The sequence below is a fragment of the Semicossyphus pulcher genome, unplaced genomic scaffold, assembly GCF_022749685.1.
Source record: "Semicossyphus pulcher isolate SPU_LCO1_2020_fin unplaced genomic scaffold, fSemPul1.0.p SCAF_6, whole genome shotgun sequence".
Classification (NCBI taxonomy): domain Eukaryota; kingdom Metazoa; phylum Chordata; class Actinopteri; order Labriformes; family Labridae; genus Semicossyphus; species Semicossyphus pulcher.
The window spans coordinates 11,546,739-11,566,911 of NW_027211737.1; the positions used below are offsets into that span (position 1 = coordinate 11,546,739).

At 38.8% G+C, this 20,173-nt stretch overlaps 5 protein-coding genes across 5 annotated transcripts; 2 read left to right on the forward strand and 3 right to left on the reverse strand.

Moving 5' to 3' along the window:
* The first annotated feature begins 380 nt into the window (after positions 1-380).
* Positions 381-2,844, forward strand: dynll1 (dynein, light chain, LC8-type 1). The gene is made up of 3 exons (XM_069682593.1): positions 381-457; positions 1,200-1,338; positions 2,464-2,844. The coding sequence occupies exons 2-3, from the start codon at positions 1,207-1,209 to the stop codon at positions 2,599-2,601; spliced, it is 270 nt and encodes an 89-aa protein (XP_069538694.1). The 5' UTR covers positions 381-457; positions 1,200-1,206; the 3' UTR covers positions 2,602-2,844.
* A 422-nt stretch (positions 2,845-3,266) lies between these two features.
* rpl6 (ribosomal protein L6) lies at positions 3,267-6,623 on the reverse strand. Its single transcript, XM_069682592.1, has 6 exons — positions 6,453-6,623; positions 6,260-6,358; positions 5,851-5,994; positions 3,891-3,939; positions 3,555-3,739; positions 3,267-3,448 (listed from the first exon to the last, which is right to left on the reverse strand). Exons 1-6 carry the CDS (start codon positions 6,597-6,599, stop codon positions 3,296-3,298), a joined length of 777 nt encoding a protein of 258 aa, XP_069538693.1. The 5' UTR covers positions 6,600-6,623; the 3' UTR covers positions 3,267-3,295.
* A 1,557-nt stretch (positions 6,624-8,180) lies between these two features.
* On the reverse strand, positions 8,181-14,529 carry acaa2 (acetyl-CoA acyltransferase 2). The gene is made up of 10 exons (XM_069683156.1): positions 14,399-14,529; positions 12,868-13,034; positions 12,645-12,773; positions 10,678-10,794; positions 10,367-10,514; positions 10,020-10,195; positions 9,610-9,739; positions 9,419-9,489; positions 8,999-9,153; positions 8,181-8,899 (listed from the first exon to the last, which is right to left on the reverse strand). The coding sequence occupies exons 1-10, from the start codon at positions 14,412-14,414 to the stop codon at positions 8,818-8,820; spliced, it is 1,191 nt and encodes a 396-aa protein (XP_069539257.1). The 5' UTR covers positions 14,415-14,529; the 3' UTR covers positions 8,181-8,817.
* Positions 14,530-14,812: 283 nt separating this feature from the next.
* Positions 14,813-17,845, forward strand: mrpl40 (mitochondrial ribosomal protein L40). The gene is made up of 5 exons (XM_069683061.1): positions 14,813-14,965; positions 15,156-15,239; positions 15,817-15,972; positions 16,850-16,931; positions 17,061-17,845. The coding sequence occupies exons 1-5, from the start codon at positions 14,910-14,912 to the stop codon at positions 17,286-17,288; spliced, it is 606 nt and encodes a 201-aa protein (XP_069539162.1). The 5' UTR covers positions 14,813-14,909; the 3' UTR covers positions 17,289-17,845.
* Positions 17,846-17,943: 98 nt separating this feature from the next.
* cunh22orf39 (chromosome unknown C22orf39 homolog) lies at positions 17,944-19,660 on the reverse strand. Its single transcript, XM_069683062.1, has 3 exons — positions 19,604-19,660; positions 18,517-18,684; positions 17,944-18,397 (listed from the first exon to the last, which is right to left on the reverse strand). Exons 1-3 carry the CDS (start codon positions 19,631-19,633, stop codon positions 18,266-18,268), a joined length of 330 nt encoding a protein of 109 aa, XP_069539163.1. The 5' UTR covers positions 19,634-19,660; the 3' UTR covers positions 17,944-18,265.
* Positions 19,661-20,173: the final 513 nt, after the last annotated feature.

Below are 20,173 nucleotides of genomic sequence, written 5' to 3' on the forward strand. Positions count from 1 at the left end.
TTTATTATTTTTGTATTATTATTATTAAAACGACAGAAATTAAACATACAAGTTGCTCAGTGGCGTGTGCAAAAAAACCATCCCATATTCTGTCTTGATGTAGTCAAGGTTCTTACAACATTAATGAGCGTTTTTAGTAACATTACTTTCTAAACGGTTCCGTTAAAGTCTCCAGTGAGGCTTCATGAGCAAGTTATTTACAATGGTTACTCTGGCAACGGTTGTTTCGCAGTGCATCATGGGTTGAAATAAAATGCACGCAGAAACACCAGAAAGATAGCCAGGAATGAGCCAATGACAGTGATCTGTACATTAATATCAGCCAATCGAAAGACGTCAAGGCAGCAGTCTCTAACCGCTACACACCCACATTACTTTTGTGTCAACCACTTCGCGGGAGTTATCGCTATCGGAGCGGTCGTCTCTTCATAACTAAAGAACAGTATACGAGAGACAAGTAGGTATATTTTAGATGAATGCATGCAGATTTTTTTTAAATAAATGATTTATTCCTAATTGAATATAATGAAATCTGTAGTCAGTGTTAAACGTTATTTTTCCTTTTGCGGGATGAATGAGTAGCTAGTTACCGTGCCCAAACGGCAGCTAATCAACAGCTCATCGTCGCTGAATATGCATGTGGCGAGGTTTTGCTTACAAACTCTTCTCCCTGACCTCACTGAAGTTATTTTAAAGTCCTATTTATGTCAAACGTTAGATATTTTGATAATGTGTTAAATGTGGTATCCTGCATGTTGATAATAGCGTAAGAGCTGCTTTCTAACCTTTGGTTACGTTAGTGACAGAAACGTGCTTTCATTTTGTAGACTCATATGTCATAGGATTGTAGTTGAAACCTCGGGTAAATTTGAGACGATAATCTCAAATGTCTTGCGTATCCATAGAAACTACGCAGAGCGCGCATCCAACAAGCTGATGGAAGTTGTTATGCAACACTTGTAGAAATGGCTAGTAGATATATTATGTGTCAGTTATTATGTAATAGTAGCTTCGTCACTAACTAGTCGTTTTTTTCCTTAACTGGCTCACAAGACCCTGGATGCTCTTCATACAGTACCGTTTAAGTCAGTCGACGATGAGGACTTTTTGGATGCTCAGGTTCTAGATTGGGTTGCATTGTGTGTGTGCCGATGAGCTTGTGAAGATGATGAATTCTCCGCTGTGTTTTGGTTTCCCAGGGCAACCATGTCTGACAGGAAGGCAGTGATCAAAAATGCCGACATGTCGGAGGAGATGCAGCAGGACGCCGTGGAGTGTGCCACTCAGGCCCTGGAGAAGTACAACATCGAGAAAGATATCGCTGCATACATCAAAAAGGTAAAAGCACTGCTGACGCACACATCTTCCATTTACTCCAATACAGACAGCAAGTTTCAACTGTATATTGTACCTCTAACTTGATGATTTGTGAGTAAAAATCTAGTAATTCTAATAAATTGAGAGGTTTCAAAATTTAGTAATTAGAGGTTTTAAAGTCTTCAGTCTGTAACCAGTGATGTAAAGCTATTCTGAGCTCACTGACCAAACCCTCCTGTGCATCATTTGTGTTACACCCAGACTGATATTTGCAATTGTTTCCACTCTTCCTGTGGAAACCAGTTCCTCTCGGACTGACTGTCCTGCAGAAGTCACATGCCCACATTTTTTATTTCCATTGTGGATTCCTGCTCAGTATAGGGAGGGGCATTCCTGTAACCATGATCTTAGAAGTCATCAAAACTGTTTTTTTAAAAAAATACTTGGTAGAGTTCTACATTGTCATTAAGGCACCCTGAGTCTGGGCAAGCATACACCTTCCAGTTTCACCATGAAAATTTCTATGCTAAGTAGTGGCACAATTTATATTTTCGCAAAGTTGGCAATATAGATAAGATAATTGGAAGAAAAAGACTTCAATATCAAATGTGCAGACAAATTAGTTGTTGATGTCACTTGGCTATTAAAAATCTGTTTAGAAAAACTAATTGCATCTTCAATGTAATGCTGTTTAGATCTAAAAGACAGATCACATTAGATGAGATCCAAGACTTCAGTCTTGTCCTCATAAGTCACCCAGCTCATGCTTGGGGTATGTACTTTCACAATTTTAGTGTTTCGTCTTGGAGTATAACAGAAAAAAATTAAATTCTCTTCTGCGTTTTATTATTATTGAGAATAGAAGTAAAATATTACGAGTGCAATGATCAGTGAAGTGATTTAACATTTCTAAGCTTTAACAGATTAAAAATGTGAAGAAAAAGCATTCATTTTAAATATCATGCAGGTCAGTGTTGAAATCAGTGCAGACAACTGTATTAGTTGTTGAATGAAGGCTTTAAAACTGATTGTGGTTTCACGCCATGTATTCCTACAAGGAGATACATCTCACTTTGCAAACATTTATTAAATGTCACCATATTCATCCACCAATGTTTCATGAACACGTGTCTCTGTCCCACACAGGAGTTTGACAAGAAATATAACCCGACCTGGCACTGCATCGTTGGGAGAAACTTCGGCAGCTACGTGACTCATGAGACCAAGCATTTCATTTACTTCTACTTGGGTCAGGTGGCCATTCTGTTGTTCAAGTCCGGCTGAGAGAACACATTTTCTCCACATCAGCTGACCATACGTACAGTACTGACTGACTCGACAAAGGCACTTATCATTCCTTGGCAAGGGGCCGCTGCCTTTTTCTGTGCTGCTTTCTACTTTGTTTTTGAGGATAAAAAAACGTGGCCATGTTTAAAGAGATGAAACACTTGTATTTATTTTTGTCTTGTTACATTAGACATGTCATTTTTTTAATTAAAGCATAGCTTTTAAGCTGTCTGGGTCCAATGTCTGTTGTAGTCTTTTGATTGCACTCATACACCAATTAAACTGTAGCATTCAAATCCCATAAGACTCAATACTTGAGATGTTTTGACAACATATAATTTAGATCACATTTGAGGTAGATCTAAATAGTAAGTGAGGTCCCAATATGCATATTTGACTTACTATTTGTAGGCCAACAAGTTCAATATGATTTTGCCACTGCATTAAACAGCAGATAGTCTAAATTTTCACAAGTGCATTTGTCCTGAAAGTAGCTTCAGGACCATTTCTGATGTACATTTTTAGCTGGTTGCCATGGATAGTGTAATCTGCCCGAGAGACCACAGAACCAGATACGGCTAAATTCACAAATAAAAACAAGTTTAACACAGGATATTAGCTTAGGAAATACTCCATGTTGAAATGAGGCAAGAGGGGTCAAATGACGGTGGTACTGTTTATTACAACACATTTAGAAAACCAGCTTGTGTGGGTAGACACCATTAGACAGGCAGAAGGAAGAGCGCAGGTATCCTTTCATCTGAGGGACTTTCTTGATCAGGGGCAGGAGCTGAGCGTCAACAGCTTTCTGGTCCTCCTTCCTCTGCTCTGTCAGCTGATATTTCTGCACACAGAGACAAGAAAACCATTTAGTCAAGTATTGCACATTTAGGAGTTTAAGTCCCAACAAAATGGTCAAAATGTGTACAGCAATATCCAAGGTAGCTCACCTCTTTTTCTGTATCAAAGATCTCTCCCTCCTGGTGACGGGGCCTCCTCAGCTTCTTCTTCTTGAAGTAGGCATCGTTCAGAGTTTTGGGGACCTTCATGCCAGTGATGTCGATTTTGGTGTTGGTGGCAATGACAAACTTCTGGTGAGCCCTGCGCAGGGGAACTCTGTTCAAGGCAAGAGGGCCTAGAAGGATGGTAACAAGAAAACAGTTAGAAAAAGGAGTGTAAAGGAGCCCAACATCTTGCAGAGAGTGCTTCAAATTTAAATAATGAATGATATAATTTTTCAGTGCATATATGTTGCGTAACTAAACAGCATAAAAAGTCATCCTTACCAGTGACAAGCAGGAGACCACTTGAGAGCTGCTTCAGGAACACCACACGCTAAAAACATGAACAAGCATCATTAGTATTAGGAAACTATTGGGAGTTTATGAACATGAATTACTGCATCAAACCCTTCATACAAATACTTACTCACAGGAGGGAGCCAAGAAAAAGCAAACGTCATATTCGAGCATTTTTTATGACATTATAGCTACAATTCAATTTGATATTTAAGCAGGTGAAAAATATATACTTGACACACACGGCTTGTTTTATCCAGAGGGCTCTCTACCTGTTCGTTTGATAGCTGAAACATTTAGGTCAGCCACCGCTCAAAGAGTGTGTGGGCACACTCACACGCTTCCATAACTTGCCCATGTAGCGTTAGAGTGTGGGAGGGAGGGACAATGTCTGTGGTACCGAGGGCGTGTGATTATAGTGATGTGTCGAGCACGCTTGTTACTTTCACGCACAATAAGGATGCACCACTGATTTCATCTGAGCTGACAAGATCTTTTGATACCATGTGTTCAATGACTCTTTGTAAAAGCCAATGTAATGAACAGCACTCATTATTTTGCCAATTCAGGGACAGTTCAGGAAAATAGACAATTCAACCAAAATTACAGAGTTACAAATGGTGTACAGGTAAATGTTTAATTCAATTCACAAAGGCCACAGGTGGCGTTTCCTTTAGCCTCGAAGCTCATTTTGTGTTTGAGACTCCTGACTGTTATAATTGTAACATTTCTATTCAAGTATAAATCATATTCCAAAATGGCTGACTAGATAGTCAACTGCCAGTGTAACCATAAAACTGTACACTATTATAATAGCTGATATGACAAGCTACAGAAAGCAATTAATTATATCAACTCTATTGTTGATTCAATACGTTTCAAGTTTTGCGACCTTAAATTTTCATTACATCTGGAACATGGAAAATTTAAGGCCACGATGAAATTATTTTAAGTTGGTCACAGTGATAAATTAGATTGAATGAAGCTACAATAGAGTATATTCACTCATAGAACAATGTAAGAAAAAACTGGTCATAATTTGACATTAAATTCTGTTACAAATAATAGATTTAAACAAACCTTTAGTGACATTTAAAGATCCCATGTGTCTAGTATAAAGACTTAGAAGACCTGTCCATCAATTAAACATAAATGCGGAGATGGGTTTTTGAATTCTGATGAGAACCTAGCGAGATGGAGAACCTTTACATCTGGATCGCGGATTGTCTTCTAAAATTATGACCAAAACTTTATGAAAATATCACATTACATCAGTAAATTAAGTTTTGTATAACAGAAGCGAAGTCCTGCTTTTCATCTCTAATGTCTGACGATTTATTCTTTATCAAACAAGACTTGATTTATTTCAGCAGGTTTCTTGTAAGACTAACAGACTAAACATAATCTACAAATCCTTAACCTGCTCCTGCTTTTCACTCTGTAAACATGGACTGTATGAGAGTTTAATTTATTACAGTTCAGGAAGTTGAAGTTAGATTTATTTTACAAGGAAAATTAGATTCTTACTACCATTAACCAATACCAGCTTTTGTTTGGTTCTCCACTACACCAGTATTTGAGGAGAGTTGCAACACTGCCAACATCTCAGGTAATAATTTATGCAGTTAAAGACTATGAGCATGTCTTGTAGGGTAGAGAGAGCAGTGTTAAGTTATCTGAGCTATGTATTTTACCATTATGGAATCAAAACAGGGAATCAATAGAATCAAAATCAACAACAAGAACTGGAATAGACATTTGTAAAATTCAAACAATACCCTACTCTTCTTTATCCTACAAGACATTTAACCGCTGCACCCTGCCATTAAAGGGGCATTAAGATATACCTTTCAGACACATTTTCTAGGCTCTCTGCGTGTAAATCATCACTGCTGATCCATGACAACATTTGAGTTGTCAACAAGACTGTGATAGAAATGGTATGTACCTTTCCACGGTGGCGACCAGTAAGCAGAACGAGGACAGTTCCTGGGGTGATGGAGGAACGCAGCTTCCTCTTGTGCTGGCTGAAGGGTTTCTTCCCGTGGCTCTTCAGTTTGCGGGGAACATCCTCTGTGGGGTAGTAGCGGGGCTACAGTACCAGGACAATTATTTTTTGGTTAGCATCAGAAATCAAATTAAACGTATGCACAATCAAGCGGATCACCAAGCACAACAAATACACTAATTTCTACTAAAAGTAAGAAGACCACAATGTCAGCTAACATGACAAGATGTAGTGAAATGGGAATTGAGTCACTGTCCTTGGAATTTACATTCAGCATTCAATTTGTAATTCATATTTTTATAGAAAATGTATTTCTGAAGGGTGAAAGGGAATGCACACAAAAACCCACCATCTTGCGCAGCTTGACAACACGAGTTGCTCCATTCTTGTCTCCTCCAACAGTCTTGACAACTGTGGCCTTGGGCTTCACCCTCATCTTTTTCTCCACCTAAAACAAGATTAACATAGGATGGGTTAGACAATTCTGATGTTATCACTTGTCAAGTCACTCTTTGAATAGGGTGTCACAGATCTGCTAATACCTTAGTCTCAGTGGTCTTGGCCTTCCTCTTGTACATGGCCCTGCGAGCAAACATAGCGGACCGGGAGTAGCGGCCGATGCCCCGGGCCAGAACCGGGTTCCGGCTCCCGTGCTTCTTCTTGGCAGCTTTCTTGTCTCCTTCTGCCATCTGACACAAAGCAACACAGGCGTAAGTATTCCAACTGCAACAATATTGTGTGAAATAACAGTATATTCACAAAATTTGATTTTAGGTGGTCTAATTTGTAAACTTCCAATTGTAAATAATTTTGCAACCTAAGGAAGGCGATACTGTGGCACAGCACTATAGGCAAGGTTTCAACTGCACAGAACCCCAACATTGATATATACTATCATAGCCCTCTAGTAAACTGTCCCTGATCAAAATTACAGAATACATAAGTAAACATCACAATCGTGGCACAAACTAAAGTTTGAGTCGTGATAAATAACACCACAGCCATTAACGATGCAGAACAAGCATGACAAGTTACATTAGCTGACATTAGCAGTTAGCAACACTGCATAGAAGTCGCTTCTACGCTAAACGCTAGTCTGACATTTGTCCTCTCAAAATGACAACAGAACATTTAAGGTAAAAACTCAAGACGGAGACAGCAGAATTGTATGAGTGAACAGCACAGAAAACTAACGAAGGACGCTACGTTGCGAGCCAGCTAGGCTAACGCTAAAGACAGCACGGTAGGCTAGCCGGTGGCCTGGGAATAGCCGATACACAAAACTCTCAATATCGTACTAACATCAAGGATAATCATACTAATAATGGTGTCAAGCTCATCGTCTAAATGCAGAGATTCAACTACTGTTATTTTGACAACGTTTTTAATCTTCTGTTAGGCAGATGAAAACAGATTTTATTCCAACAGTCACACGAAGCATTTGTATCCTACCTTTGCTATGAAAAAAAGACCGACATCCGGGCACGTCACGTATATAAGGACGCTGCACATTGACGTCATCACGTCCAGTTTCAATGCTGCCATGGTACTTGTAGTCCTAAAGTATTTCTCTCTTATTCTCACTCTAACTGAGAATTAATATCAACATAGGAATTGTTTTTAACGACAGGCTATCCCCCCAAAAATTCAGAACTGACTTTTGTGTTAAATTGAGTTGCTTTAGTAAACATGTATTTCATTTAACTACAATTGTGTTATTATTCTTATGTCCTTATACAAACAATGAAGCAATACATGACTTTATAGAGCGTCTTTGTCTTTCGGAAACATATCAATTTCATTAATAAAGAAATACATTTTGTGGAAAATATTGTAGAGCACATTTCATGTTTTTTTCATCTTTTTAATACCTCCTGTGGGAGAAGCAACACATCAATAGCAGATTGTTGTTTGTGTTCTACGTTGTTTAAGAGAATTTATGATACAGAAACATATAAATATCTGATATGAAATATAGGTTTCATATATCTGTATATGTCATCGTTTTTTCTAAAACCATTTTAAGTGTTTAAAAAAACTTCCCTTTACTAGGTTATTAATCATTTTCTAGGGAAGACTTCAAACCAGTTAGACAAATTATTTTGGAAAGAAAAATAGAATTGAATAAAAACTACTACTGTTAAAATATAAACTTTTATAAGATATTAAATAAGAACTAGTAGTGGCTGAGTGTATGTTAGATTCCCTATTAAAACAGAAAAGAAAAATTGCAACAGATGCTATTAAGAGTTTTTCAACTTCAAAATCATTACACTTTTTTTGAAAATGTTATTTATTGTGATCCTTTGACACATAAATACAAAATCAGACAAGATCTGTGTTTCCTGGAGCCATCCCAGATCACAGATCACATGACATATTTTCTGGTAATATAGTTCCCTGAAAATGGAGTGATAGAGAACATTTTAAGGCAAACACCAGAGTTCAGAGTTCCTTTAAACGTTACTGTAACCAAACACTAACTGTACTTTGTGAGTTAATATTTTGTTATTTTTATATGTGTTAAGGTGACAAAGGAACTAAATCACTGTGTCAGGCACACACACACAGACGCTCTCTTGCACCGTTTATACAACGAGCACAGAAACATGAGTTAGCTCTTTGTATTACAGGCCTTCTTAGGCAACACTGGACTGCTTATTGTACATTTTTGCAAAAATAAGCTGAAAGATGTTACAGGAGGAAGCATCAAAAATGTATGTAAAACGATTTCATTGTGTGCCAGAGAAGCATTGTGCCACATTTACTAAAGTCCATGTTTATGTCATTGGTGTTTTTTAAATCTCTTTTAAGCATGTGTCAGCTGTAATTTATTTTGTCTGAGTGGACGTTGGTGTGAGACATTCTTCTACAGGAGGAGTTCTTCTAATATTGGCAGCTTCCCAATCAGCAGTTTTCAATGATGATGGCGATGCCTTGGCCACCCCCAATACAGGCAGAGCCGACAGCGTACTTGCCTCCACGTCGCCTGTCGAAAGCAAAAGGTCATTATTCAAAGCTAATAAATGTGCAAACAATGCAGGTGCAGTGCAAACACTGTGTAAATAACAACTAAAGGAAAGTTTACCTGAGCTCATGGACCAGGTGACCAGTGATGCGTGCTCCAGAAGCACCAAGAGGATGTCCGATGGCAATGGCTCCTCCGCTAACGTTGCTCTTCTCTGGATCCAGACCAAGAGCCTTAGCACAAGCCAGGTACTGAGGGGCAAACGCCTCGTTTATCTGTGCAAAGCAAACTGAAGTCACTGACAGGACTGAGTAATAACTTCTTCAAGAAAACATATCTGAAGAGAAAGAGCTGAGGTGCTGTTTTATCGAAGTAAATTTAATTAGGTGTCTCTCCTTTAGATCCATTTTAAGGTACCGTTTTAGACCGATGTATTGGTCAGCTGCTAAACTAAAGTATCTGAGTTCCACTACTGATAAACATGTAACACATTCTGAATGAGGAAGTCAAAAAGATGTTGCTTTTCCACAAGTAACAAACCTCCACAAGATCCATGTCGTTGAGAGTCAGACCGGCTTTTTTTAGAGCTTCTGTGATCGCTGGAACAGGACCTAAGAGGATTTAAGGAAAGCAAGTAATCTTCACTATTTGTCAAACCTTGTCAAATACCACATTTTATTTAATTCAAACGGATACAGTACATCGCCATAACAGTTGTGTCAGTCACTCACCAATTCCCATGATGCTCGGGTCACAGCCCGACACATGGTAGGCCACAATTCTGGCCAGTGGAGTGAGCTTGTGTTCTTTCACAGCGTCTTTACTTGCTATCACCACAGCAGCAGCACCATCAGATACACCCTGGAGATCGAGAGGGTTAGATTTGTAAAAGATAGTTGCAAATGAAATACATTCACACACATTTTGTATGGATCTGAACAACACTTTCACATAATAACTTTCAAAAGCTTAATGGATGTTTCTGGCTTTACAAGTTACATCAGTACAACCTTTCTACGATAATGGTATTGAACTGTTATTCTTGTATAGTTAGTACATGACACCTCTTTTTGGCGTTCACTAGAATGGCAAAACATTTTTTTTAAAATAACCCCTGACGACATATTGGGCGTTAACTCACCGAAGCGTTGGCAGCAGTAACAGTCCCTCCCTTCTTAAAGACGGGCTGCAGTTTGGCCATCTGTTCCAGCGTGGTCTGTGGACGAGGGTGTTCATCCTGAGCCATGGGCACTTTGCCTTTCTTAGCCTTCACATCAATGGGAGCGATTTCTGCTGTGTAGTGACCCGCCTCATGAGCTGGAAAAAGAAGAAAATTTAAGATTTAACAACAGAAAATGGGCTTTTCTTGAGTTGCTTCCTAGCTATGAAAAAGCAGACTTTCTCCACAAAAGGAGTAATTTTGATGTTATAATAAGAAAGAAGACTGAAAATATTGAAAGGATATAAAAAACGCGAAACCCGTCTCACCTGCCTTCCACCTCTGTTGCGTCTGGTGTGCATAGTTGTCACAGTCTTCCCGTGTGATCTGGTATTTCTCTGCCAGGTTTTCTGCTGTGATGCCCATCGGGATTTTGACGTGCAGGTCAGTTAGACCCGCCCACAAGGTGTCTTCTAGCTGTCAATCAGACAAGGAGAGGTTTTATTTTTGTGTCAGAAGCTTCTGGAGTTAAATAAAATAATAAAATAAAATATTTTATGACTACCACATGGCTTCAGGTACATTTCTGTCAAGTCTTTGGGGGGTTATAAAGAAAAAATGACATCAAAGAGAAGCATACCTTGAGATCAAATCCAAACTTTGTACCAAATCGAATGTTGCGAACAGCATACGGGGCCTGGCTCATACTCTCTGAGCCTCCGCACAGAACCACCTCCGACTCCCTGAGGCAAATCTCCTACAAGCACACAAGGTAACAGCTTTTTGTTTTAGAGCAGTGAAGATACATTATGTCAAACTGATATAAGTCAAATATTGAACATCTTATGTGTGGACTAAAGTCTTTATATTGCTAGCCCCTTTATTATGCACACCTGTAGGCCTACAATCTAATGCATTTTAATAGAACAGCTCTTGACATAACATCTATATTTAGGAGCCTCATAAAGTTTGTTTTTTGTTGATTTTGCAAATTCAATTATATGTTTTTCACTAAGATCATAGTAAAAAAGACCCCTGGTTCTCAAATGGTGGGTCAGGACCCAAAAGTGGGTTGTGGAGCTGTTTTCAGTGGGTCGCGGACGTGTGCTGAAAAAAAAAAAGACAAGGTCAAAACCTCGTATGTGGCTGACTGCATCAGGTTAATGTGTGCCTTTGTGGGCAATGTGTTACAAGGACTGACCTTGCCGATGACAATGTGTTTGAAAGCAGGTGCGTGCTGCGGATGTAGGGGAGAAGAGCGGAGGAGCAGCCCCGCCTACTCCCAGAACAAAGTATCCAGAGCATTATAGACAGAGAGTCGCGTCAGTGGAGGTCCAATATGCTCCATGATCAACCATTGCGATGTCGCAACTCTCTCTCTCTATGGCTGTGAACGTACCGTCACTCACTAACTCACTCACTTACTCACTCACTCAGTCACAGGGTCAGCCAAAAAGAAAGTTGTGGCCAAAAGTATGTTGCGCTTGTATTTTGAAGGACATGGGTATCCTTTGATGTAATTGCAGTTACATTTACATTTTAGTTACATTTACATTCTTGAAACTTGATTAGCCCTACAGTAGTTGCATTTATGTTGCACTTTTTTAGTTTATTTCTGTTGAAAAAAGGCTGCTTATTGAATGAATTGTAGAGGGAATATGTTCTTCTTATGCACTGCCGCCTGCTTGTAAATTTGACTAACTATTACACTGTTGTGTTTTGTCATGTTGGCATACTGTGGTGTTTAGTTGCATCTCAGGTCCAAACTACGGAAGCCCTTAGCGGACATGCAGCCATACATTTTATTTACTCTGTTTTCTTGTGATAACAAGTAATTTGTGGTCGTTTCTCGAGATCTCAACTTATTTTTCACGTTATCTCGAGACAACAAAGCTGGTTTTCTCGTGATAATGTGATAATTTTCCAGCAATCTAGACAGCAAAACAACAAGCTGGTGTCATGCTGCCACTGTCCACACTAATGAGGCAAGTTAAGCCTGTTTCTATGTTCGTTTTGTGCCTTTGCAACTCTGGGGATACGTGTTATAATAATCCAACGTGACAGTGGTGCTGCGTCGTTTTCTCATGACAACGTGATAGATAAGTTGAGATCTTGAGAAAACGACCAGAAATTACTTGTTATCATGGGAAAACTGAGTAAATAAACTGTATGGATACATGTCTATTAAGGGCTTCCTTACCAAACTGCACAGATTTTAATTAAATAAATGTGACTGGTTAAAAAATGTTGCGATTCGTCATTAAGGAGGTGGTGGTGGGAGTAGACCAGTTGAGAACCATTGATCAAGACTACATTACCCTGAGAGCATTTTCAAATATATTAGTCCTCCCTATTTATAAACAGGAGGGCAGAATAATAAAATAAACACTCAATATCATTGACTCCAGTATACAGCTAACTGTGACCTCAATGCTAAAATAATGATCCACCTCTTTGAACGTGCTTATAGGCATCATGAAAATAGATTAATTATATTATTAGTATTTTTTCTTGTACAGGTGTGGTTAAGGGGCCACTGACTGTTTGATGGTTTGTTTACAATTTAATTTCTGCATGAATGTTTTTTAATCTTTGTGGGGAGCTTACGTGAGCACCATTGATGATGGATTGGAAACCAGATCCACACAGTCTGTTCACAGTGAGAGCGGGCACTGGGATGGGAACACCACACCTCAGACCAACGTGACGAGCAATGTAGGGAGCATCGGCTGAGCTCTGAAATAATGTGGAGAAATTAATAAGGATGAGGAACAAACCAAGGACATGGCAATCTGTTAAACGTGTCTGTTTATTTCTGGATTTTAGCTACCTGCATCACATTTCCCATGATGACACTGTTTACAAGCTCTGGTGCCACGCCCCCTGCAGCAAGGGCAGCTTTGGCAGCATGCTCAGCCATGTCTGTTGCACTGTGATCCCTCAGCACGCCACCATAGGTACCGAACGGAGTGCGCTTGGCAGATACAATAAATACACCTGCAGAGAAACAGAGCGTTGTGGTACAGCGACACAGAATTCACACCACCCACCACTAAGCCACAGCCAAATCGCAGCGTCAGAAGGTATTGGTTGATATATACTGCATAGATGGTTTACATGTACAGTGCATTAACATGCAGAATATAGAATGCAGTGTAAAATGGAAAAAATAACAGTGAACTAGACTAAGAAGAGGAGCAACATTTCCTGGATTTTCTCTCCTCAAGGTTGAGTATACAGCTGTTTTCCAGGATTTTTTATCCCTCTAAAAGTGGCATACAAACAATTCATGATCAGAGGAGTAAATTATATTTCTTTAAACATTGCATTGCAAAAATCCCTCCATAATCTGTTTTGTAAGAGCTGTACCAAAATAAATCACAATTTATCTCCAGTGAAACAGGCGAATCGTGGATGATTTTCTGAGCAAGCTGTTGGTTAACACATAAAAGAGTTAACCAACAGACCATAGTGTACAATACTGATGTGCAAACCCATTTGGGGTGCTGGTTTGGCTCAGTTGGTAGAGCAGGCGCCCCATGTACAGAGGTTACAGTGATCAACACAGTGATCGCAGGCTCAACTCCCAGTCTGCCGATCATTTAGTGCATCTCATCTCCCACTCTCTACTCACACATTTCCTGACTCTCTTCAGCTATCCTAAACAATAAAGGCAAAAAGCCCAAATAATAATCTTTCCACAAAGATGTTTATTACCCTGTTCAAATAACAGAGTTGCCAAAAACTGATTGGAACAACATGCATCATTTTTCATTTTGAGAAATGTAAACTGCTTCAATGATGCAAATTGTTTCATACTTCATAATGCTTTAAATACTGTGCAATACTGTATACTGTGTTCAGATGACTTTCTAATCAGACTTTGAACTTTTACTTCTGGTGCGTGTCAGGAGGACCATGATAACTTGACACTGTCACTGCATTTGCACTGAGCTTGCGTTGTGGTTTGCACTGACCTTACTGTAACACCTGACCTGCAATATGCCCTAGTTTTTAGATTCTACTCTTTTTGTAGAAAGTGCACTAAAAAACGAAGTTAACAAAAAACTAAATGGAGGGAATAAGAGAGAATGGAAATAGTTAATGATCTTGACACCATCTTGTCACCTTTTGCCTAATTTGCAGTGACGTTGCGACAAAACGTTCTACAACTCAACAACAGTTACATTTGCATACAGATTACCTAACAGTGATTGTAGTCATTATACCGCATGACAGCGATAGTGCCAAATTTATGCACAAATAAGAAAAATAAAGCAATTTTCAAAGCAGTACAACAGTTCAGCAACATGCATGTCTGCTTTTTATGCTTCCTGCTGAGCTGAAATGTGTTTGTTTACCTCTGAGAAGCGCCATGATGCCGATTTAACAAACCACCACTGTCAGGATAAAATCTTTTCACCGATACTTTCTTCTGGCACTCAGAATGAGTCCACGGTGAGTATAAAAAACCTGACACAACTGCGACCTTTCCCCTAAATATCGCCGTCGATAACTTTTCCCCCGTCCAGTAGATTCGACAGAAAATGTTGCATAAAACTTCAAACGGACGCATTATAAAAAATGTTAAATAATTAAATATTTTTCCACACTATTTTTTATTGTTGAATACATCATGAAGTGTTAAGTCTTTAGCACCGTTTATTTCATTTTCTACAAAAATAAAATACTCGAAAGTGCGAACGTAAAATGTGACCGGAGGCGGTTCCGGTTCATGACGTCATCTTTCCGCGCCTCGTCTCTACTGTCACTTAAGAAAGGGGACAGGCGAATTGATATGTGACTACACGTGAACATTCATGACCCCGATTATGAATTTAAAATAAAACTACACACAGTAGATATACGAGTATGGCATTAGCGCGTTGTCTGTCCAGGGTTTTATCCCGAAACACCGCCCCGTCAAGGTGAGTGTTTTTTAGTAGGATGTTTCTGTTAGCTAACACGGCACTAGCTATCTGGAAACAAAAACAGCTAAGGTTATTCAGTTGAGAAACGCAGCTGAAACAGTTTTGTGAAGGATAAATATCCTGCTTTCACAGACGTGTACAGTAGCATTGTTTTGACCTGTATTGTATTTGTTGTATCTTCTTATAGCTTACTATTGGGAGAGCATCACCATGCTGTACAATGTCCTTGGTTTGCATCAGTGATGACACTGAAGACATCTGCTCCACTGAGGTATGATCATGGCTTGATTGTGAACCAACTGACTCGAAGATCTGAAAATTCTGGGGAAGGTGCCAGGTTCCGTCGTTAATAGATCGAAAAGATCGATTCTGAATTAAACTGTCTAGTAATCTAGTGGGTTTGTGCGAGGTGGAAGGGTGCTGTTAAAAATTCACAGGGAGCTTGAGCTTGGTTTTCTCTTCTCTTTAGTCCACATCGGGTTTGAGGGTTTTTACTTGTTCAGCTGATATGTGATCTTACTTCTTAGCAAATAAAAGCTCTAAGCTAGATGACTATGTTTAAGTCACAGAGGTGTGTCCAGCATTAATCATTCAGTTTCAGGTAAACTCAGAAAACTCAGTTCAGACTTACACGTAGAAATAGACCTGTACAATTATATGGATATGATGGCAGTCGTATTCGTTTTGTACTTGTATTTGGACAACAACATTAATTATGGCAACATTATCCCTGACAGTACTGCATTTTATGCCACAGTGTTGGTACATATTATATAGATACTGTATATTTCCCAAGTCTGTTCCAACATTTTTTTTGTGCTCTCATAGAGCTGTGCTTTGTTTTACAGAGCGGAGCCCAGAAAGAAGAAGAAAGTGGACCCAAGAAGGGAGCAGATATTAAGAGAGAGGCTGAGAAAAAAGCTGAAAAAGCTGGAGAAGGTTCCACCTGAACTCATCCCGATAGAAGACCTCATCACTCCAGCTAAATGCTTGGATGAAACAAGGTACAGCTTGTATGACTGTTGTCTACACTGTAATTTGCAAGAAGTCAGGTTAGATTTGAGGAATTGTTAACTTACTCACCATACTAGATATGGTAACATACAGAAAGAAACAATGATGGTATTATACCGTCTGTAAAGGTTCTCAGTCATTCAGGTCATGGTAATTTGAAGCTTAATCCAAAAGGGCAACTGGACTTGGTTAAGTTCTTCAAAGTATTTTACCAAATTTGTCTAATTGTCAACAAATTCTCTAAAAATCTAAAAACCAACAGAGTCTGTCTTTAAATACATATATATATCTTTATTTATTGATGCATTTATACTAAAACTGCCAGCTGTAAGCCAGATTAAAAACAAGGGAAATATGCTCTCACTCCTCAGCTGTAGCATTGTCAGAAAGCTGCATCAAACTCCTGTTACACCAGAAACATTAGGAGCAGTTGCAGCAGTTGAATTTATTCAAGAAAGTAAAACTTCTTTCAACACTGGATCTGCAATCAAAATTGTGAGGATATTCCAGTGATTTAGTTTACATCTGGATTTAAAACAGTCATGAGTTGAGTTTTTATCTGGTGTGTAAAAACGGTTTTTCTTCTGGGCTCTCTGAGGTAAGATGACCAAAGTCACTTTATTTGAAGTATTCTTAGTCAAGTTTGATAATGTTATGACTTCCAGCATAAAGGTTTATGGCTGTGTTTAATGTTACCTAAACCGCAACTCTTATTAAAAAACACTAATTTTAATAGATTTTTATGGTCATGCTTTTATGTATCATTTATCTTTCTTTGACTTACTGTACCTTTGTTTTTTCCTTGCTAATGTGTTTCTCGCTGACTTAGAAGTGCTATTAATTGGTGATGATTATTCTCTTACAAAGAGAACGCTCCGCTCCAAGGCTGTCATTTGAAGAAAGTGAGCGCCGAGCCCTGCTGCTGAAGGACTGGTGTCGATACAAACAGGTCAGCACTTACCCATCTCACCTCCATCACTTAAGCTTTTACAGCAAAGTGCTGCTCCTGACCTCTGCTCTCCATCATGTGCACTTAGAGGGATAATTTTGAAGTGCTCATCTCTCTTTGTTCTTGCAGAACCAGCACATGGCTGAGATGGAGGCTGTTGAACTTGCTCTAGAGGCACAGAGGGAGGCGCTTAAGGAGCTGAAGTTGGAGTCTGAGGAGCTGTACCAGGCAGCGCTGAAGCCAGACCCCCTTCTGTTTCCTTTCACTCATGAAGGTCCCGCCTACACACCGCCAAAGACCAAGTATGACGCTCCTGACGGGAAATACAACAACATCACTAAAGTTTACACACAGTGATGGACAGGGAGGTGCTGATGGTGCAACTTGTGTGTGTAATGTCACTTATTTAGTGTGTCCCTTTGTTTGTACATGAGTCCATGAGCCAAGATGCAGCCTATAAACAGCCTGCATGCGTGGGTGTGAAGGACTTAGCAGGTTTTTTTCTGTTTTGAGTTGTACAGTCGCCTCATTTCTGTATAAAACGCATCAATTTATGCCTCAAATTGTTTTTCTTTCCACATTCATATTTCTGTATAAATCACAACTTAAAATAAAAATATGCTTTTTTATTGACGCGATTTGTTCAGTATAATTTTAACATTTTGTTATGTACTGGTAAACCCATAATCAATTAAATAAGACCAAACACTTTTTTGCAGAGGAATATGTACAGCATCAAAAAGGTAAATTCTCCTGTGCAGAGGACAATTCATATAGTATTGTTGAGCAATGTTGACAGGCTTACTAGACCAACTCTCCTGTTTGATGGAAACAAATGATGCATTCTAGTGCAGCATCAATCAGATCAACACAGTGCACAACAGATATTTCATTGTTTGGATGGAATCTATGGAAAAAGTATCAATTGTGGTATCCATCCAATATTGCCATTTCTTTTTTATAAAGACATTAAAGTTGAAAGTCCAAGACTTTAGTCTGAGTGCAGTTGGCCTTCGTGCTTTCATAGATTTTAATATTTATGTTGGCAAAAAAACATCACTTGCTTGCAGAAATCATATGATAATTGAAAGGTTGAATAGTTGCTGCCATGTTCATTACTGACCACTAGATAATGCCATGACTTTACATTCATATCTGTTTTCATACATCAGCTCAGTGAACACAACATGAGAAATCAATGAGTGATGAACAGTCTCTCCAGCATGTAGCCCTACGCGCTCTTGTTCAGTCTATTTAGTGACAAGAATCTTGAATCTTCATTCCACTTCGCTTTGGCTGCCATGGAACAGAAGCAGCAGGTTAACAGTGACAGTTCAGGAGTCCTGAGGTCTTTCCTGGTTCAGGGGCATGTGCCAGTCTTTGGGAGGGTCTCGCCTCAGCTCCCACACTGGGGTAAACTTTTTCTGCTCTGCTACTCTGTTCCTCTCACTTATCTGCAAGGCTTCCTGCAATACAGAAGGTGACGAATAAAATGTCAAATTTCATTTTTAAGACATCCCTTTTTCATATGTCACGAAGATCTCAGGTTAAGATGTTTAAACAATATGACTTCCTGCTGCTGTACCTTGGCCTCTGTACTTTTATGTGTCTCCCACTCTTTGCAGTTCTGGTAGTCCTCTTTCCACTGCTGGCAGGATGGTGAGGTACCATGAGTGTAATAGTGATGAAAACGATTCCACAAGCTTTTGCAATGTCTGAATTCACTCCAGTAGTCATCACAGGCCCGGGGAGACTGCAAAGAGACAAAGGCAGGAATCTTCACCAAGCCAACTCATAAAAATGTCAATTTGACCGCCTACTGCTTTGCCTCTGGTGACTGAATGCATCACTTCTTGTTTCCTGTTTATACCTGACATGACCTGAAGTTTAAGAACATATACAGGATCAACTTGGAAATACAGGTGGGTATGGTTTTTGCTTTCAATCATCCCAGATTGTCTGTCTTGACTATACTAAATTAAACTAGAATGTAAAAAAGACAGTGTGAACTGACTTGGAAAAAGGCTATCCTAATACAAAAGATCCTGCAGTAAATTGAATCATGAAAAAGCCAGGCATACATAATAGTTGACCAAAGAGCTGTGTGTAGTATGTCGAAATGTACAGCATTTATTTTGTCTATAACTCATTATTTTTGTATTTCAAGAAGTCTTATTCATTTTAAAATTGGGTTTTACATTTATAGAAATATTAATAAATCGTCGACGAACAAGACAACTTGTAAAACAGTGCAATACTGTTAATTGCTCTAAATAGAGGTGAAAAAGTCAACATTAATAGTTGCCTGACTTCACCTCCCTGAGGCCGCTTCTGGTTTGCATGAACCTCAGTTTGTTCAATAGCTTGTCGAGCCTTACTATTATATAACTATACGTGTAATTTTGACGAATGATGAGCAAAGAAACAAATTACGATTCAGCTAGCTAGATAACCGAGTCTCTGTAAATACCTCCTGCTCTATCTGACATTGCTCAGCTAACGTTAAAGGTTAACACGGTAATATAGCAACGGCGGCTAATCACATGCTAACTATTTGATACAGTTTTGGCACTCTTTACTCTTTGTCAGGACTGTGAAGAACGAGGCAGATGAAATAATAACAGCACTTGACGCAGAAAGCATTATTTAGAATATATATTTAGGTAAATTACCCTCCATGCTCTTTCTTCAGACCTATCCATTGCTAGTTGCTCAACTCCAACACAGGACCAAGACTTCCGGTTTGATTTTATTTCATAATAAAAGCCTGACTAGACATCTATACTCAAAGGTGGACCTGTGTACTGTATATTTGGGTGTCTAACTAAATGATATGGGTTGTTGTAACAAAACTGTTATAACCATAGACTGTACAGTCATTGGTTATAACGGAGTACAACAGAAAATACTTCCATATGATGGACCCTGCTTTGCTGGAAATGTCTGTCCCTTGGTAAAAAAATACCAATTTGTACTTCTATTTTTTTTTTCTCGATCTGTATTATTTATTTGGTCTTTTTTTATTTAATTATTTATTTATATATTTTTTTCATTATTACTATTTTTATTTTATCACGTACTTTCTAACAAATTTTTAAAAAAAAAGTTTCATGTCACAGAATTTCCTGTTTTGTGAAGAATGAAAAAATAAATAAATAAATAATAATAATAATAAAAGCCTGACCACATAATTTTATAGCATTTACTTTGAAAGAACAGCATATCACAAAATGAAACAACAA

What these genes read in the sequence shown, in the direction of transcription:
- dynll1 (XM_069682593.1), top strand. Translation starts at nt 1,207, where the DNA reads ATGTCTGACAGGAAGGCAGTGATCAAAAATGCCGACATGTCGGAGGAG. An exon ending in TCGCTGCATACATCAAAAAG is followed by an intron (nt 1,339 to 2,463) that starts GTAAAAGCACTG and finishes TGTCCCACACAG; the next exon opens with GAGTTTGACAAGAAATATAA.
- rpl6 (XM_069682592.1), bottom strand. Translation starts at nt 6,599, where the DNA reads ATGGCAGAAGGAGACAAGAAAGCTGCCAAGAAGAAGCACGGGAGCCGG. An exon ending in CTGGTCGCCACCGTGGAAAG is followed by an intron (nt 3,940 to 5,850) that starts GTACATACCATT and finishes TCATGTTTTTAG; the next exon opens with CGTGTGGTGTTCCTGAAGCA. An exon ending in TCTTTGATACAGAAAAAGAG is followed by an intron (nt 3,449 to 3,554) that starts GTGAGCTACCTT and finishes CTCTGTGTGCAG; the next exon opens with AAATATCAGCTGACAGAGCA.
- acaa2 (XM_069683156.1), bottom strand. An exon ending in AGTTTGGATTTGATCTCAAG is followed by an intron (nt 10,515 to 10,677) that starts GTATGCTTCTCT and finishes TCTGATTGACAG; the next exon opens with CTAGAAGACACCTTGTGGGC. An exon ending in GCAACAGAGGTGGAAGGCAG is followed by an intron (nt 10,196 to 10,366) that starts GTGAGACGGGTT and finishes TTCTTTTTCCAG; the next exon opens with CTCATGAGGCGGGTCACTAC.
- mrpl40 (XM_069683061.1), top strand. Translation starts at nt 14,910, where the DNA reads ATGGCATTAGCGCGTTGTCTGTCCAGGGTTTTATCCCGAAACACCGCC. An exon ending in CGAAACACCGCCCCGTCAAG is followed by an intron (nt 14,966 to 15,155) that starts GTGAGTGTTTTT and finishes ATCTTCTTATAG; the next exon opens with CTTACTATTGGGAGAGCATC. An exon ending in AAATGCTTGGATGAAACAAG is followed by an intron (nt 15,973 to 16,849) that starts GTACAGCTTGTA and finishes TCTCTTACAAAG; the next exon opens with AGAACGCTCCGCTCCAAGGC.
- cunh22orf39 (XM_069683062.1), bottom strand. Translation starts at nt 19,633, where the DNA reads ATGGATAGGTCTGAAGAAAGAGCATGGAGG. An exon ending in CTGAAGAAAGAGCATGGAGG is followed by an intron (nt 18,685 to 19,603) that starts GTAATTTACCTA and finishes GTCTCTTTGCAG; the next exon opens with TCTCCCCGGGCCTGTGATGA. An exon ending in ATAAAAGTACAGAGGCCAAG is followed by an intron (nt 18,398 to 18,516) that starts GTACAGCAGCAG and finishes TCTGTATTGCAG; the next exon opens with GAAGCCTTGCAGATAAGTGA.